The sequence below is a fragment of the Daucus carota genome, chromosome 5, assembly GCF_001625215.2.
Source record: "Daucus carota subsp. sativus chromosome 5, DH1 v3.0, whole genome shotgun sequence".
Lineage (NCBI taxonomy): Eukaryota > Viridiplantae > Streptophyta > Magnoliopsida > Apiales > Apiaceae > Daucus > Daucus carota.
Genome location: NC_030385.2, coordinates 30,499,993 through 30,517,818, shown reverse-complemented (window position 1 = coordinate 30,517,818; position 17,826 = coordinate 30,499,993). Strand labels below are relative to the sequence as shown.

General features: G+C 33.7%; 3 protein-coding genes across 3 annotated transcripts; 1 reads left to right on the top strand and 2 right to left on the bottom strand.

Annotated features, from left to right (window-relative positions):
* The first annotated feature begins 1,404 nt into the window (after positions 1 to 1,404).
* On the top strand, positions 1,405 to 3,359 carry LOC108220870 (WAT1-related protein At4g30420). The gene is made up of 7 exons (XM_017394748.2): positions 1,405 to 1,738; positions 1,826 to 1,894; positions 2,005 to 2,121; positions 2,222 to 2,453; positions 2,559 to 2,717; positions 2,832 to 2,983; positions 3,076 to 3,359. Exons 1-7 carry the CDS (start codon positions 1,560 to 1,562, stop codon positions 3,302 to 3,304), a joined length of 1,137 nt encoding a protein of 378 aa, XP_017250237.1. The 5' UTR covers positions 1,405 to 1,559; the 3' UTR covers positions 3,305 to 3,359.
* A 4,830-nt stretch (positions 3,360 to 8,189) lies between these two features.
* On the bottom strand, positions 8,190 to 11,549 carry LOC108223318 (tetraspanin-8). The gene is made up of 2 exons (XM_017397504.2): positions 10,852 to 11,549; positions 8,190 to 8,670 (listed from the first exon to the last, which is right to left on the bottom strand). Exons 1-2 carry the CDS (start codon positions 11,356 to 11,358, stop codon positions 8,371 to 8,373), a joined length of 807 nt encoding a protein of 268 aa, XP_017252993.1. The 5' UTR covers positions 11,359 to 11,549; the 3' UTR covers positions 8,190 to 8,370.
* A 1,726-nt stretch (positions 11,550 to 13,275) lies between these two features.
* LOC108223319 (cytochrome c oxidase subunit 6b-3) lies at positions 13,276 to 17,312 on the bottom strand. The gene is made up of 4 exons (XM_017397505.2): positions 17,174 to 17,312; positions 15,712 to 15,800; positions 14,135 to 14,216; positions 13,276 to 13,594 (listed from the first exon to the last, which is right to left on the bottom strand). Exons 1-4 carry the CDS (start codon positions 17,180 to 17,182, stop codon positions 13,541 to 13,543), a joined length of 234 nt encoding a protein of 77 aa, XP_017252994.1. The 5' UTR covers positions 17,183 to 17,312; the 3' UTR covers positions 13,276 to 13,540.
* Positions 17,313 to 17,826: the final 514 nt, after the last annotated feature.

Below are 17,826 nucleotides of genomic sequence, written 5' to 3'. Positions count from 1 at the left end.
CTTACAAGTCAACCTATATTTGTTGGTATTTAACATTAGCAAACATAATAATTTTACTAAAATAAAACATATCATTCTAAAATGAATTCATATTATAACATATATTTGAGAATAATTTTTTAAAAGAAATCAAATTCTAGAATTGGATCAAATAGTAATATATAAAAAGTTTATATCTAAGCAATAATAATTTAAATAACTATATCAATGAAAAAATATTATACTTCCAATAGAAAATAAATATAAAAATATTATTTAAACCTGTACTAAACATAAATTATAATTAATAACAATTTAAAAATATAAATTTATTATACACGTCAATTAAAGTGCAAGTTTTCAAAAGAGAATTGAAGGCCGAAGTGAAATGACAATGATATTTGAGAGAGAGAGGAGGCGGCGTAACTCAACTTCTCTGCTTAGCTGAAAACTACAAACATACAGCTTTCACGAATGTATTGAATAATACACAAGTTATAGGTAAAACTAAAGGCGTGTAGCCGCGTCAAAATCAGAATCAAATAAGCCCAGATAAAACCAAACTAGTGTGACTCGCCAATTTCCATCCCCATCGACACCACGTAGATGAAACAATCTTTTCGTCATGTTAGCATGACAGCTCAAGTTTATACCAACAAGCACCTCTATTATCATATCGTCGAAGCCCTCGAAGGTACAAGATCCCACCCTTTTTAAATTCATGCATTGTTGTAGTTCCGTCACTGACTAGTTGTCCCAGTGTTTTATGTAATGAATTAATGATTAGTCTTCAGTGACACCTAGTGCTTCACATGCAACTCACTCAAAATTATTACAAACAAAAACTCTTTTATGTCGGATTCAGGGTTGAGAACCGGTTCGCGCCTGTTTTCGAGATAATTAAGACCTTCGTGTCCATGATGTTGGGATGCCATAGAGTCGAATTTAACACTTCCATCAAACTTGTCTTTTGATATCATGTTGAGTATCAATATATTTAGAATGAAATTTAATATAAATTACAGGAGGATCAGTATATTTAGAAAAAATTTCGCTATAAATTGGAGGATTACATACCATATATTCGAATACAAGACCGATCACCGTATATTTGAACATGAGACTCTTCCTGAACCGAGCTCTAATATCGTCTAAAATTCCAAGATGTGTTGAATAGGATCTTCTATTGTTTTGAAGTTAACAATCCTCAAGTTACATTTCATTCTATTCGGACATAAAATTATACTCTTCACTTTTAAGTATATCCCGTTAATATTCCAGAATGTTATAGTTGTCATGTACTATGATTTATTACTGACATGTTGTTGATGATTGATTAAGAATTAACTTATGGACCACATTCAGTACTTCACTGGCTAGTCACGATCGCCCACACTCGCATAAACTATTGCAGAAGCTTGTCGTCACATGGAACAGAAGCTTCATGGTGTGATGCAAAGATACTCTTTATGTATTCACATATAAGCCTTCCATGTATATAAGGAGCTTCTGTACATATGTAATAATGTACTTGTAGGTTGAAACAATAACATTGTTGTAAAACTAAAATCACTCAAGAGATGGGAGATTACGAGAGTTTGAAGCCTGTAGTGGTGATGATATTGCTTCAGTTCAGTTATGCAGCAGTAGCTCTGTCTACTAGAGCTGCTCTTCTGGAAGGAATGAGCCCCAGGGTGTTCGTGGTCTATCGACAGGCCATAGCCACACTAGTCATTACTCCTCTTGCTTTCTTCACAAGGTACCTTTAAAATCTGTGAATCTCTTTGTCTTAAGCATCCTTAAGTCCTCATATTTTAGTAACATTGTCGATAAATTTGTGGTGTAGGAGCAAAACAAGCAAAAGCGGTTTGGGATTGAGGAGTTTCTCTTTGATATTTTTGGCCTCTCTCATAGGGTAACCTCACAAATTTTTAAGGCTGATTATGTACAATTAGGCAGAGACAGAACTATAATATACAGACTACAGTTTGTGTGATGATGCTTTGTGTTTGTTATTGATCACAGGGTTACTCTTAACCAGAACGTGTACTTTGAGGGATTATACCTCGCCTCATCCTCCATGGCAAGTGCAATGTCGAATCTGCTCCCTGCTGTCACCTTCGTGATCACCCTCATTGTCGGGTATAATAATTGTTTAACAATTTATTTTGAACATCCATCAGATTTTAGAATGGTTATGATCAATTATTTGAATATGGCATCATTTTTTGCATACGAACAGACTGGAGAAAATAAAAATTCGAAGCTTGAGAAGCATTGCCAAGATAGTCGGGACGGTCTTGTGTGTTGCTGGAGCTATTGCAATGGCATTGCTCAAAGGACCAAAACTACTCAACGCAGAACTACTACCAAACAAATCGGTTTTAGGCTCTGCAGTTGACAACTACTGGCTCATAGGCTGTTTCCTGCTTTTTGCTAGCAGTTGTTGCTGGTCATTCTGGCTGATTTTGCAGGTAGGAAATCATCCCACAGCTTATATATACTATTCAAGTGTGTTGTCAATTTAGAAATGGGTACCAAAAGAAATTAACTTATCTTGTTGAATATGTCTGAGACAGGTACCGGTTTCAGCGAGTTATCCGGATCATCTATCTTTGTCAGCTTGGATGTGTTTCATGGCAACATTACAATCAGCAATAGTAGCATTGTTTGTAGAAAGGGATCTGGAAACTTGGAAGATGGACTCATATCTGCAGCTCGCCTGTTGTTTCTTTTCGGTAACTCCTTTTCCTTGTCACCATTTTATATACTCTGCTTCCAAGTTAGTACTCAATACTACATCTTGGTTCATTCTAGTTTTCACAATCTCAAGTTATCTTATACATTAACAGGGTATTGTCGGCTCTGGGATATCCTTCTATGCTCAAGCCTGGGTCATCTCAAAGAGGGGTCCCCTCTTTTCTGCTATGTTCAACCCTTTGAACACAGTCATCGTTACCATCCTGGCCTCTATATTCTTGCACGAAGAGATCTACACAGGAAGGTAAATTGGTGACAGCTTATAAAAGTTCGGCCACACAAATCTATTTTGGTATGGCAATACCAATCCTCTAACGATGATGTTATATTTCACAGTGTTATAGGAGCTGTAACGGTGATACTAGGACTATACACTGTGCTGTGGGGGAAAGCCAAAGACATCACAGGAATGAACACTGAGAAACATCAGAGCACACAAAATGTTGACTGCAAGATCGTCTCAGTTAGAATAGATGATTCAGTAGACAAAACAAGGTGCAAGAATGACCTGGAAGAACCCCTATTGTTGGATAAAGCCACGAAAGTCGATTCAGTAGACGTATAGCAAGCATTAGATTATCAAGTTATCATAATTCTCTAATCTAAAGCCTTTTTGTCCACTATATGACTTATTTCTATTGATTTTCTTATCTACAAAGCAGTCATACACAAGATAGAGATTACAAGTCATGTCCTGATGATTATCTTTAGACTTAACTAATAGAAGCCTTACCCTCCACGAGATAGAGATTACAAGTCACTGTTTAAAGTTGCATGAATCAGAAGGCTTGCAGCAACCAGGCTACAGTTAGGAAAGAAATTGTCATCAATATGAATAATTGATCCAGTGAGATAATAATGTGAAAAGTGACTAGCAATGGCAAAAAAAAAAACCTGTTCATAACATCATCTTAACCAAGTATTCAAGAACAAAATAATAAATCCATTAAGCTGAATCAATATACAAAGCAAATAAGAGATTAAAAATATTGATTGCTAAATGAAGTCACACACTCAAATACTGCTGATAACATTGTTTGCAGGAGCACACATTTGCCAATAAGACAAGTAAAGGAAGAAAGAGAATCAACAAAATGATTTGACAACAAAGAAGTCCCAAGTGCAAGAAAAAATTAGAGCAATATAGAATGAGCAATAATCGCAAGTGAAAAATTCAAACTTTGAGCACATTAACACTCAGTTGAACCAACAGAACTTTGCCTAGTAAGCCTATTACCGCATTTGAAAATGCAAGAACTAATTTCCGATTTCATTAGAGTACTATGGCTTTAGCTCCTGGTTTCCCCAAGAGAACATATCTTCCAAACTTCTAGTAAATGGTAATGTACTGAACAGATTATGTTGTGCATTATCACAGCTAAGCAGAATTTGATCGTCTTCAAGTCAATTTTCAGGCAATTAAGGGAGTATGATCTGAGAATTCAAAACAATGAATATGATTTTCCTAGTATAAAAACCACAAATTGTAGGGAAAGCAACAAAAAGAAATGTCTTGAAATTTGCATTACCGATGATATATCCATCCAGGGGAGTGGTCACTGGGGTCATCCAAAACTTAATGTGATTTAAAATATGTAATTATTAAAATCATGGATTTTCGTCAAAAAGAAAATCATGGATTTTGATGAGATTTCAAATATCTTAATTAACATAGAATAATTCTACAAAATTCATTATTTTATGAAATCAAAAAGATTTATCATTATTTGAATATTATTAGATTTAATGAATTTTAAATAATCATTAAATACACTCTTTTAGGTTGTGTGGAAGAGGGGTTAAGAAGGGAAGCAGGGCATAATTCTTACTTTGGAGAAGGAAGGTTGGTTCGGAAATAGGTTTGTACATCCTGAACAAATTTGCTTAGGATAGGAAAAACTGTTCTCCTACCATAGATATAATGGATATATAGATATGGCTTCTATTTCAAAATAAGAGTAGCACCTAATTTAAGGTGTAAAAAATTTATAATTCTACATATTATTATTTTATTTTTTTCTAAATAAAATTTAATATATATATTTTTATTCAAAAGAACAAAATTTGAAAAATAAAATATAAAAATATGTGTTTTTCATACTTCAAATTAAAGCGATTCTTTTTTTGGAACAGAAAGTATTACATTCTTAAAGGCAATATCTAAATTTATTGTGATACAATAAATCAAGGATTTACATATTTATTAACAAAGATATAATCATAGAAACCAGATTTTATTACCACAAATAATACCCCTGAACATTATAAAAGGCATGGTAGAACAAATTTCATTGTACGAGTAGAACCATGTCAAAAAACACATATTCATTGTCGATTTATATCATAGTATCCTCTCTTCTTTGCACAACATGTTTTTCGAAACTCCATGTTCACATCACAAGCCATCTCCCTACAAGCTCACCTCCCCTGACTCTTCACTGCAAGTCAGCAGACGATGATTTGGGAACCCACACTCTATATTGGAATCAATTTTTTACGTGGAGCTTTCGTATGAATTATTGGAATACCACTGTGTTTTACTGTGATTATTGGTGGGGGGAGAAACATGCAGCTTTTCATGCTTTTGATGCTCTAATCTGGCAGTTGATCGATACGAAAAACCCCAATAATGGTGATTTTTATTATCATGTTGAAGCTGATGGCTTTTACTTGTACTGTTATCATCGTGATGCTGGAAAATCTTGGTGGACGTTAATTCATAAGTGGGTTAATTAAGCATATTAATGTTTGTTTTGATTAGCAATGTCGTAGTCTTATTAAAATGAAAATTATAGATTATAAGATTAATAATTAATATTTGATTAATTTGATTGTAGTACCAATTTTTTACTAGTTCCAATATGATATTAAATACAACCAACTAGTTCCAATATGAAGAAAGGTCAAATACAAAATAGGAGTGGTGCTATACATAATTGGGCTTGTCTAACCTGTGCCCTAATTGGGCTTGTCATTTAATGTGCTTAGTTTTCTGTAGATAATGCACATTATCACACACAAAGCATTAATTACTAATCAGGAATTCAAATGTTCACATTTATTAAGCAAATTTAATATTTTATTTACTCTTATATTATATTATCATTATATTTTTTTTAATAATATTAAATAATAAAAAATCATAAATTTATTATTAAATATTAAATTGGCTAGTTTTAGTTAGAAGGCTGATTTTAATTAGAAAACTAGTGTGCATGCAGGGGGGGCCTCGTTATTATTTGTAGGATGAAATAATAAAAAATTTCATATAAAATTTGATAAAAAATTTATTCTATATATCTGACTTTTTTTAAATAAAATAATATTTGATTATAAATATAAATTTTGAAGGATAAATCAAAAGTAAATATATAAATAATATTTATTTAAACATTGACTAACTTCATGCACATACACTGATACTCATACAAAATGAAGGATAATTAATGATAACTATTATGACTTATCCTGTGCCCTGAGGGCACAGGTTAGACATTCCGTACATAATTAATATTTATAAAAACCAAGGTGAATAGGTGTGTGAAGATAATGATGAAAACATTACATTAATTGTTTGTTAAGATGTGTGAAATTTGCAAAGAGGGAGGGAGTAATATTTTAAAGGATCACCTAAAGCATTTTCATGATTTCTGAATCATTCCAACGTCTTCTATACCTTTTAACATTTAAAACATTTAAAAAAGAATTCGGGTATTGCTAAATACAAATCAAATTTACTTTGTGCACACTAGTATATTGCATTTATATGCTTTTGGACATTAAATGATGAAATCCTAGTAAACGCTCCCCCACTGTAAAATGCATCCTCCTGTGTATTAGCGACTCTGTGTCCAAGATACATCCTTCCACTGACTCTCAGTTCAAGGTGTATATATATACTTACTCAGCATTAACGTTAAATCACTTATAATCATATATTGAAATATTTTCATTATAATAAAATATAAATACATAAAAAGATATTAAAAAGCTCACATATATATAAAGTCGCATAATAATATATATATTTAGTTTTTATGTTATAATTTAGAAAATATCTTTGATATCGAACTAAAATAGTAAAATTTAAAAATTAAATTTAAAAGCTTGAAAGAAAAAAAAATTATGTTATCATTTAACATGTTATTTCTTGTAGATAGATATTGCGGGTATTGAATTTACAATTTTCAATAGGATGGATATAATTTTTTTAAAGATAATAGAACGACAATATTTTTAGGATGATTAAATATATAAATAAGAAAATATAAAAATAATAAATTATATATGTACATATAGTCAGGTCATAAACACATTGATGAGGCTATTTTAGATTAACAAAGAATAATAATAAGTATGACGATTTAATTTTTTAAAAATAATTTTATTTTACTTCTCGCATATAATGAAATTAGAATTAGTTATAAAAAGAAGTTAATCCATGCCACAATATTCAAGGATTGGGTGAGCAGGTATCGGTTTTAAATGCTTATTAAATGATTACACAGAATATTAAGTGAGCAGGAGTAATACGTGCACAGAAAATGAGAAGGGTAACAACGTAATCTCTCTGATTTGCATTGAGTAATTTTGATTTGCATTTAGCAACCATGTTTCATTCCCTCCTCATTCCATTATTGTTGTGTTTGGTTGGGGTGAATGATTCCGGAAGGAATGGAATGAAAAATGAACTATCTCAAGGACAAGTTTTAAGAAATTTCATTCTTTCCTCCATTCCATTCCTTACATCATAGGCTAGATATCACACCTTCAATTTGAGATGGAATGCTCCATTCTCTCCTATTCTCAATTTCTTCTCCAATCTCATCATAGCAATTTTGCACTCCCTCAAATTTTTTTCAAACTTTCTTCCTATCTCTATAGATTCCAAGTATTTTTACTCATTCCATTCCATTCCATTCCATTCTCCCCAACCAAACACAACATATGTTGTGTTTGGTTGGGATGAATAATTCTGGAAGGAATGGAATGAAAAATGAACTATCTTATGGATGATTTTTAAGAAATTTCATTCCTTCCTCCATTCCATTCCCTACATCATATGCTACATAAATTTCATTCCTTCCTCCATTCCATTCCGTACATCATATGCTTCTTTTTTATCCTCAATTTCTTCTCAAATCTCATCATAGCAATTTTGCACTCCTTCAATTTTTTTCAAAATTTTCTTCCAATCTCTATTAGTTTCAAGTATTTTTTACTAATTTCATTACATTCCATTCCATTCTCCCCAACCAAACACAACATTAGTTTCTCATTCCATTCACACCTCCTTCCATTCCATCAAGCATAATTGCCAAACATAAACATCACCAATCGCAATACAAACACTATATCATCCCTAAAACTACATCTTAATTACGAAACAAACAGGCAAACATCATAAACCAATCACTATCTACTCTAACAGTTGAATGGAGCAATACCAATTACCAAACTAAGCAAGATGTATATATATACATACACACTCAGAGAGCAGTTTAAAGATACTGTAATAAGTGTAAAATATTACAATACTAAAAATAAAAATTTGACGCAAACAGTGCACGCAACATCACAAAGGAGATGTCCTATTGTTCATGATATATGTGCTAAGAGTTGTTCTGTAACTCAAGGATACCGCTTCCATGAGTTGCTCTCCCTATTATTCCTAAATGCACAGCATCCAATGGAATACACAATGATTAAGCATATGAGGAAGATAACATTGACAACTGCAACTCTCTTCCAGTCACTCTTGATGTTGTCCAACATCCCTGCTTTGCATGACTGGCAGTCAAAGCACAGAACTTTAGGGTCGTTATTCCATAAGGCGCAATCTGAATTTGGTGCAGGCTCTGTCGTCTTCGTCCAGTTAGTGGGACTCACATATGTAAAGTTGCATGAATCAGACGGCTTGCAACAACCAGACTACAAAGAGGAAAGAAATTGTCATCAAGATGAACAATTGATCCAGTGAGATAATAATGTGAAAAGTGACTAGCAATGGCAAAAAAACAACAAAAACTGTTCATAACATAATCCTAACCAAGTTTTCAAGAACTAACTAATAAATTTAAGCTGAATCAATATACAAAGCAAATAAGAGATTCATAATATTGCTTGCTAATAAAAGTCACACACACTAATACTGCTGATAACATTGCTTGCAAGAGCATACATTTGCCAATAAGATAAGTAAAAAAATAAAAAAAGAATCAACAAAAAAATTTGACATCTATCATTGCAAACGAAACATATGAACAAAGAAGACTGAGCAAAAATCCCAAGTGCAAAAATCAAAATTAGAGCAACATAAAAAAAGAGCAACACTAGGAAGTGCAAAAGACAAAATTGAAGCAATATAGAAGTATGAGCATCAATCCCATGCGGAAAATACAGACTTAGAGCACATCAACACTCAGTTGAACCAATAGAACTTTGCCTACTAAGCCTATTACGGCATTTAAAAATGCAAAAAACTAATTTCCGATTTTTTATTATAGTACCATCATTTTCAGCTCCTGGTTTACCCAAAAGAACATATCTCCCAAACCTCTAGTAAATGCTAATATACCAAACAGAATATGTTGTGCATTATAACAGCTAAAGCAGAATTTGATCGCTTTAAAGTCAATTTTCAGGAAAGTAAAAGAGTATGATCTTAGAAGTCAAAAAAAAAAAAATGAATGTCTTCCTATTATAAAAACCAAAAATTGTAGGGAAAGCAACAAAAGAAACATCTTAAAATTTGCATTAACGATGATATATCCATCAGACCGAAACTCGAGGGGCGACGAAAAAGTGGGCACTGGAGTCATTCCAAAACTTAATGCGATTAAGAATATGTATTATGAAAACCATATGATTAAATAAAAGAGCTAAAGATGATCGTATGTAGCATGTCTCTATACAATATCAAGAAGTGCGACTCCATCAGATTCTCCAGACTACGTCCTAAGGTATGATCCTTACAGTAAACATCCTAAAATAATTTATGCCAAATTTAAAGTATTTATGGTTAGTACTTAATACAAACTCACTTCACTTTTCTGAAACCAAAAGGGAGTGGGGAATATTTCTTTTTACAAGTCACTGCAGACAAAGGATTTGTAAAGGAGAGGCACATGGATGGTAAGCAACCTTTATCCTATTGGGACTTTCCTCCAATTACTTGATAGCTATTGGGACTTTACTCCAATTACTTGATAGTCCCTTGACCAAATCATCTTCATAATATAAAATTCATAGTCACTTTGAAGTTAAATAAGTAAAAACAAAAAGCTCAATTTCCCTTTAGAGTCACCATCAGTAAACTACAAAGTAAAACAAAAGCTTAAATCTAAATTAAGCTAGCCTTGTGGGTGTATTAGCTTTATACAATAGTAAAAGTCTATGAGACATAAGCTACTTTTGGTGGTACAAGTTAATTCTACATAAAAGGTTCCCAACTTTCTCAATTGAACTTCTAACAGATAGGATAAAAAAGCAAAATACATAATACACATGATTATGAACTGTATAACATCTAATTACAGGCCAAGCCACACAGACACACACACAAATTAACATATATGTGATCATTATACAAGAGTTTAATAAGTATCCATAGCACAAACAGCTAAACAAATTGCACACTCCTGACAATAAATAAAAAACCAGTTTCACACAGATACATTACTCCTATATAGAAACATATATACACACAGATCTGCCATGAAAAAACATACCTGAATTACACTAAGTAACAAACCAAACACGCAAATAAACATCCGTACTCAACACACACAAATCATTCAACATCTAAGATGTTTATTGTCTATAATCGAATTCCCAGATAAATATAAACATGTGTAATACAGTAAAACATGGTACATCTATTATACAAACCAAGCTTATAAATTTCATAATAATTTACATCTATTCTGTTAAGACTTACAATCTAGAAAAATATTAACTAATCGAACTTGAAAACTTGTCGAGAACATGGTGCATCTACTATGTTACTTAATGAATCGAGATCATAATTTATAGAGAACATGTATAACTTAATCGAGCATAATAATTTATCAAAATTCAACCGTATAAACAGATCTGGTGTAGAAAAGAAACCTGAATAGAATTGAGACGTTCAAGGTAAAACTTCTCAACAGGAGTAGTATCAGCATCCTCGGTCATACTCTTGCACACCTTACTATCCTGTAAGCAGCTCTTAATCTTCCTCCAATTCTTATCATTATTCACTCGCTTCTGCAACCAATTCGAATAATCTCCTAATCTGTACTCCTTATATCCCTTCCCCGACAAATGCTCTCCGGCGCCTTTATTCGTCACCGCGAACGCGAACACAGTGAAGCAAAACAACAGCACGATGAGTAGAAACATGACGAGCAGGTACGTCCAGAGAAGCCACGACACGCCGCAGCACGCGCCGATGATGCCGGCGATGGAGATGAGCATGAGGAAGACGCCGATCGCGATGACAGGCTTCTCGAGGAAGCGCTCGCATTCGGTGGTGCCTTGGCGGGAGAGCCAGACGCCGGCGATGAGGATGGGGATGGAGAGGATGAAGGTGATGATGTTGAGGATGCCGACGAGATTGTTGCTTAGTTTCACCATTGTTGATGAGGAAGCTAGGGTTTTGAGAAATTGAGTTGCGGAGAAGAGGAAGATGGAGTTGTGTGTATAGGTGATGAAAGTGTGTGTATATGTGGAGTTTGGAATGTGGTGAGGCGGTTGGGTGATGGAGTGGAGCACGCGCTACGCGTTTGGGGGAGGTGTGGGTGGGTTGGAAGTTTCGTGCTGTAACTTCTTTGTTTTTTTGGAATTGCTGTTATTATTGTGTTGACTAGTTAACTCTTTCCGTATACTACACGTGGCACGTGGCTTTGTAATAAAAATCGATTAATTTTCCTCGTATTAACTGAATTTTGAAAATTTTGAACTTGTTTACTCTTACAATTAAATCAAATCATAAAATTCTCAAAACTTGAAATTAAGTTGGTTTGAATTCTGTTAGAGGTAAGTTTATACTGAGGCACTCGAATGAAAAAAAATTACAGATAATAATTATTTATATTAAATAATTAGGCATTCAAATGAAGCTAAGGTAACGAATTATATATTACCACCATGTTACTATAATTGTGTGCGAGAGCCAAATTTGGAGGTTGACTAGGAGAAAGCTCCGAGCATAGACTAATATATTCGACGATATGCCTTTTTCACCGGTACGCAACTAGTATTGCAAATTCTTTCCAACTTTATTCGCTTTATATTCCAACTTTTTAAAAGGCCACTATACTTTTTCGATGTTAGTTGGAAATTCGTTGAGTTTTACAATTGAGTGGTCTAAATGTGGTTACTTTTGATTTATTTGGGTAAAGTACGTTTTTGTAACTAATCTCAGTCATGAAATTTCAAGTCCTACAGCAAGTCTGTAAATCATAAACACCTCAGGGATAAATCTCTTACCAACTGTCGTCCTCTGCACCGGTCATAAGTCCGGCGCATAGCATGCAGTACTCCATGATCAGGGGTATTATGGTAAAAATGTTAGAGATTGAAACCGGAGTCCAGTCAGCCTTTTTTGCTTTCCGACATGACAGGCAGTTGAACCACAAACTACTGATCATCATCCCATAATGTGCAGTCGGTACTGGCAATAACCGTAATGAACTCTTGAATCAATGATATCATGTCGAGAGCTCAAATTTTGGCAAAGATAAAATGAGTGTCTAATTATAAACAAAAAGAGAAAAGTGAGCAATATCAAGCAGACGAGCAAGCAGAAGTGAACAATATCAAGTGGAGGAGCAAGTAAAAGTGAACAATGTCAAGCAAGACAAATACTATGACTAAGGGCTCGAACATTGACAAGACAAATACTATGACTGAGGGCTCGAACCTTCGACAAAGATAAGTCATTTGTCTAACTATCAAAAACAAAAAGAGAAAGAAGTGAACAATATTGATCAGAAGAGCGCAAAAATGAACAATTTGAGCAGAGAGCAAGCAAAAGTGAACAATGTCAAGCAGGACACACATGATTTTATAGAGACATCGTAACGAGCCATAAACTCGACAACAGAAGCCTATGAGCCCCGCTATGGAGATGACCATGAGAATGATACTTAATCCTCTGGCCGGTTTATCCAGGAAGCCACTCCGTCATGTAACACTGGGACTGAGAACATGTGTGAGCGTAGTTGATATTGCAATTGCAAAAGAAAAAAAAAAATCTAACCATTGTCTATCTCTTTATTAGATGAGAAACTGCCCTCTGGAAAAATGTATAAAACGGTTTTTCTTTACCATCAGTTGTTGCATAGCTTATCTTGAGTGAAAATATAGTAGATTGTGGACCAACTAATTTGGGTATATCGAATATAATTGCAACTGTGCCCACATTTTAGGCACCCCTGCCTCGTGTCGATATATCAATTTACTACAGGTTTTTGCCCATGGCATCGCCTACAATAAAGAACATGATTTTTCAAACACCACATATACCAAGCAATAAACATAGACACAATATGACAGTTGGGAAAAACAATCTTACAAATACCAAAGAAAAGGATTGTTGCTAATGAGAAAGACTTCTTCTTTCCCGTTTTAAGTTTCTAACAAGTTGTTCGCCAACAGTAAAATGAAATAGAATAATATGGTTCAACAATAGTGAAAACAGTTTATTTCTGGGACTGTCTTGAAAGCCAAAATAGAAAGGAAAAAAAAAATCTTCAAGCCAAACACAGATGCTAGAAAGAAGTTTCCATGTCTCTTTCCATGTGATCACAATAAATTAAAGGGGCCCTGGAAAAATACCATTTTCTCTCTGCTCATTCCACCTATCAACCTGCAAAATGGAGGACAAGAATCATCCATATTACCATGTGACATGATTACTTCCATTCAGAAGTAATTAATTAAGAAGGGACACTTGAAAGTTGAACCTAAACATATAGAGTACGAGCACATGGCCAGTAATATACTACTATGTAATATACCCATCAACTGACAAATGATTGCTATCAGCCAGCATGTGGACATAAACATATTCTAACAATTTACTTTTATGAGAACCTGTGCTTAATACAACTCTAAATGCATCAAGTATATAACAGCATGACAAGTCTGACCATGTATGAGCATAAAGCAGACTTGAATCAAGTAGATTAATTTAGATAACTAAAGTAGAATAGCCATCATCCCATACTGAAAATGTACTATTTAGTCATTTAATTAACACACTGCAATAGGAATATATACTTGGAGGAGCAGACAACTCTTAGCTTTGCCTGCCTCACTGAAAGATTAAGATATTTGAAGCCGTACAAGCAAAAGCACCATAGATATTATAGGTCAAGAGAAAAACAATGAATAGCAAAAGGCTCACCCATTCACCCGGGCACAGGGAACGGTAGTATTTCGCAAATTTCTCACATTCAGTAGCTTCGTCACCCTTTGCTGCCACGCACCTGCAGTTTTTAATTCGAAAATGAGATGAACATACACTTACTATAATATGTTATTATCTAAAATCACTAAAAAATATCATCATGGCTTCGATAGAATAAGAATATTATCATAAACAACTTATTCACTTGCAAACCAGTTCTGGGTGAGCAAAAAGCCATAAACAAACATCACCACAGAGTCTCAGACAAACGCCATATCAGAATACATAAACTCATTCAGCCTTATATCATAAATAATAAATTTTTTGCTAGTTTAATATTGCATTCATTGCTTGTTTAGTCATTCTACACAACTAGCCTGCAACTCCAACACCAGTACCAGAGTGAGCTTGCACTTACTAGAAGGCCCCATCTGAAAAATTACGCAATGCAACTATGGGTGTTCTTTTCTGCAAGGATATATTCCACATACCATTTACAATTTCACCAATTTTGTTATACTTATTCTTCTATACTAATCCTTTAAACTAATCTTACGAACTAATTTGATCACTTTCAACTCATTTGGGGCTGGGTGGGGAGGGGCATCAATCCTATGAAAAGCAAACCAAAAAGACAAAAGTTAAGCCGTGTTTGCACTTCCTGAATAAATATAGTAGAAAGTTAGAGTTAACAGGTCAAAGATCTGCGGATCATCAACCTGTGAAACGCAGCCTATAAGTTTATCCATTTTTATACCTGATGGTCTCTATGTACAAATTTTCTTAGCTGGAATATGCATTTTACACGTGATGTTTCCAGAATTAGTCATCTTATCTTATAGGTAATATGGGGGTGTTTGGAAGTTAGAGGTTTGGGGTGTTTGAGAGGTTTGACCATTTCAATCCGCTAATGTTAGTGTTTGGTAGTTAGCGGATTGAAATAGAGGTTTTAGCTCAAAAAGCTAATTTTCAAAAAGCTAGTTTGAGGAGCTTTTTGGGTTAGCGGTTTGAGTATGTGTCACAAAAAGCTCATCAAACAGCTATTTACCAAACAGTTTTACAAGAAACCGCTAATTCAATCCGCTAGTCAAAACATCTATTTAAACCAGCTAGTCAAACCATCAAATTCAATCCGCTAACAGCTAACCGCTAATTCCCAAACAGGGCCATAGTAGAAAGTGATGGTTAACACTTAACAGGTCAACAATCTGCAGATTATCAATTCTGTGAAACACAGACTATAAGTTTATCCATTCCTGTACTAGTAAGCTGGATTATGTAGTTTAGACGTGAAATTTCCAGAATTTAGTCATCTTATCTTAGATTATTACACGTGTCAGTATCAGAATATAATGAAACTGAACCAACTGAGAAAAGCCTAGCGACTGAACTCTTTAGGTCACCAGGCCTAAGATCTTTTACTTGGTTCAAACATGAAGTGATGCATCAACAAAATTAAAAAATTAATCACGAGACAGAATGACAGTTAATCAGTTCCATTATAGGCTGCTATACACAATAATTAACAAAACAAACGACAAGATCGAAAACACAATAGTTCAGGAGAAGTATACCTGTGAAACTCAATGTAGCGCGTGAAGCAATGTCTGCTTTGATTTGTTGTTGGAAAGCGAAAATCAGCTGGTGCAGTTTTCAATTCAATCTGAAGAAAACAGATGTAAATAAGGAAAGGAACATGAAAGGGGATTACATTAAGGTTGTGTCCACTTGGATGGGGTGAGATTTGTACTCTTTCATAAATAAATGTTTATAATTATTATTCCTTGTTCCATTCTTTTCCACCAATATAAACTATACCATAACCCATCAAATTTGAAAGGAATTCCCATCCTCCCTCGTTTCCCTACAAACTTCATCATATAAACTTTTGACTCCCTCGTGTTTGTTAACTATGCTTGTCACCCGTCTTCCCCTAATTTGGTCATAGCTTTTCATTCCATTCTCTCCAAATGAACACAAGACAATATTCCTTTATTGAAGTGAATCGAAATTGTGAACAAAATTAAAGAATAAACAATGGAGGTAGACGGGAAGAATCAAAAAAGGGAGTTCAAAAGTTTTTATGGAGAGATTTGTGGGGAAAAAATGACTAGGATGGAGATTGAATCATTTTACTCAAATTGGTGGGTTGGAGGTCTACTATATCAGATGATCAGGAACAGGATAGAAGAATGAATGAAATTTATAAATAACTGACATTAAAACAGTACAAATTTCATTCCATTCCTTGCCAATTTCATCACCCCAGCCAAAAACAACAAATATTACTCAAATATAGAGGATTTCATAGAACATTATGTGAAGCTGTTAACATTAGTACTATATTTAATGTTTTTCTTCAAGTATCGAACACACATGTATATCACGTCATCATAAAGCATCCCTTCATAAGAAAATTCTCTCTCAAATAGCACAGACATAAACAGAACTTTACCATGCACACAAACAGCTCTTCATAGGTGCATCAAAGTAAATTCCGTTTACAAATATATGCAGCCTAATATTAAACTAAATAGCATTTACCATTAGACAAAAACGGACATAGGCATCTACAACTCTATAAATTGTATAATTCCCCTATATGATTAATCCTTTTGATAAATATAAGAGGACTGAAAAATATCTTTGAATCCCATACCGCACATTCTAATAAATCAAAAACTCATTTATTCTGAAACAAACAGATTAATTTACCAATCACCAAAGACAATAGCATAAAAACCGCAACAAAACTCATGATCCTTATGAAACCAAGATTCTTCATAAATAATCTTTTCACAAATTGACCAACTCATCAAAAAATGATTTTTCTACAGAACCCAGACATAATTATCTGTTTTAGACCAAGATTTAACCATACATCATCAATACTAATCAAAATGTTTGTACTTCATATCAAAACACCCACACACGGAGATATACATAAACAATTAGATTTCATTATCAGTGTACAGAAATTAAAAAGCGTTGAAACTGAGATTGAAAAATTAAATGGATGATTAGTTGTATTATTACCTCGCCCATTTGTGATTAGATCAAAGGTTGAAGCTTTTGCAGCTACAAATCAGCGTGTGGCTTATTATAAAATGAAATGAAATGGAGGTGCGAATTGTTTTTATACGACTCCGGTCGTCTCAATCCGGCCCGATTATAGATGAGAGTTAATGGGCCGTTTATGATAACCTTCACCAGACAATGTCCTTATTACATGGGCTTTTCAACTTAACGTAATTACTAATAAACTAGTTATGTTATTTTAAAATAATAAATAAGGAATTTTTTTTATTTTTTTTACAATATAGGTTTATATGCCTTACAAATGAGTATATGTTCTCATACTTCTCGGGATAAACTAGAGTCAAACTCACATGCTCCGAAACAACAGAGGATGAACCCACCATTTGAGCTATCCAATCATGCTCTGAATGAAGAGATTTTAGTTGTAAAGAAAATTAATTTATATTAAAATATAATATATAATCGATGGATTGAAAAGAGTTGAGTTGAATTTTTGATTATTGAGTCGAGTTTGGTTTTTATTGAAGTTTTTATGTTATTCGAACTCATATTCATTATGTAGTGAGTCGAATTCGAATTATTTGCGAACAATTCGAACAGTTTCAATGTTTTTCATTTTTAGTTTGAGATTATTTAAAATTTTAGTTAAA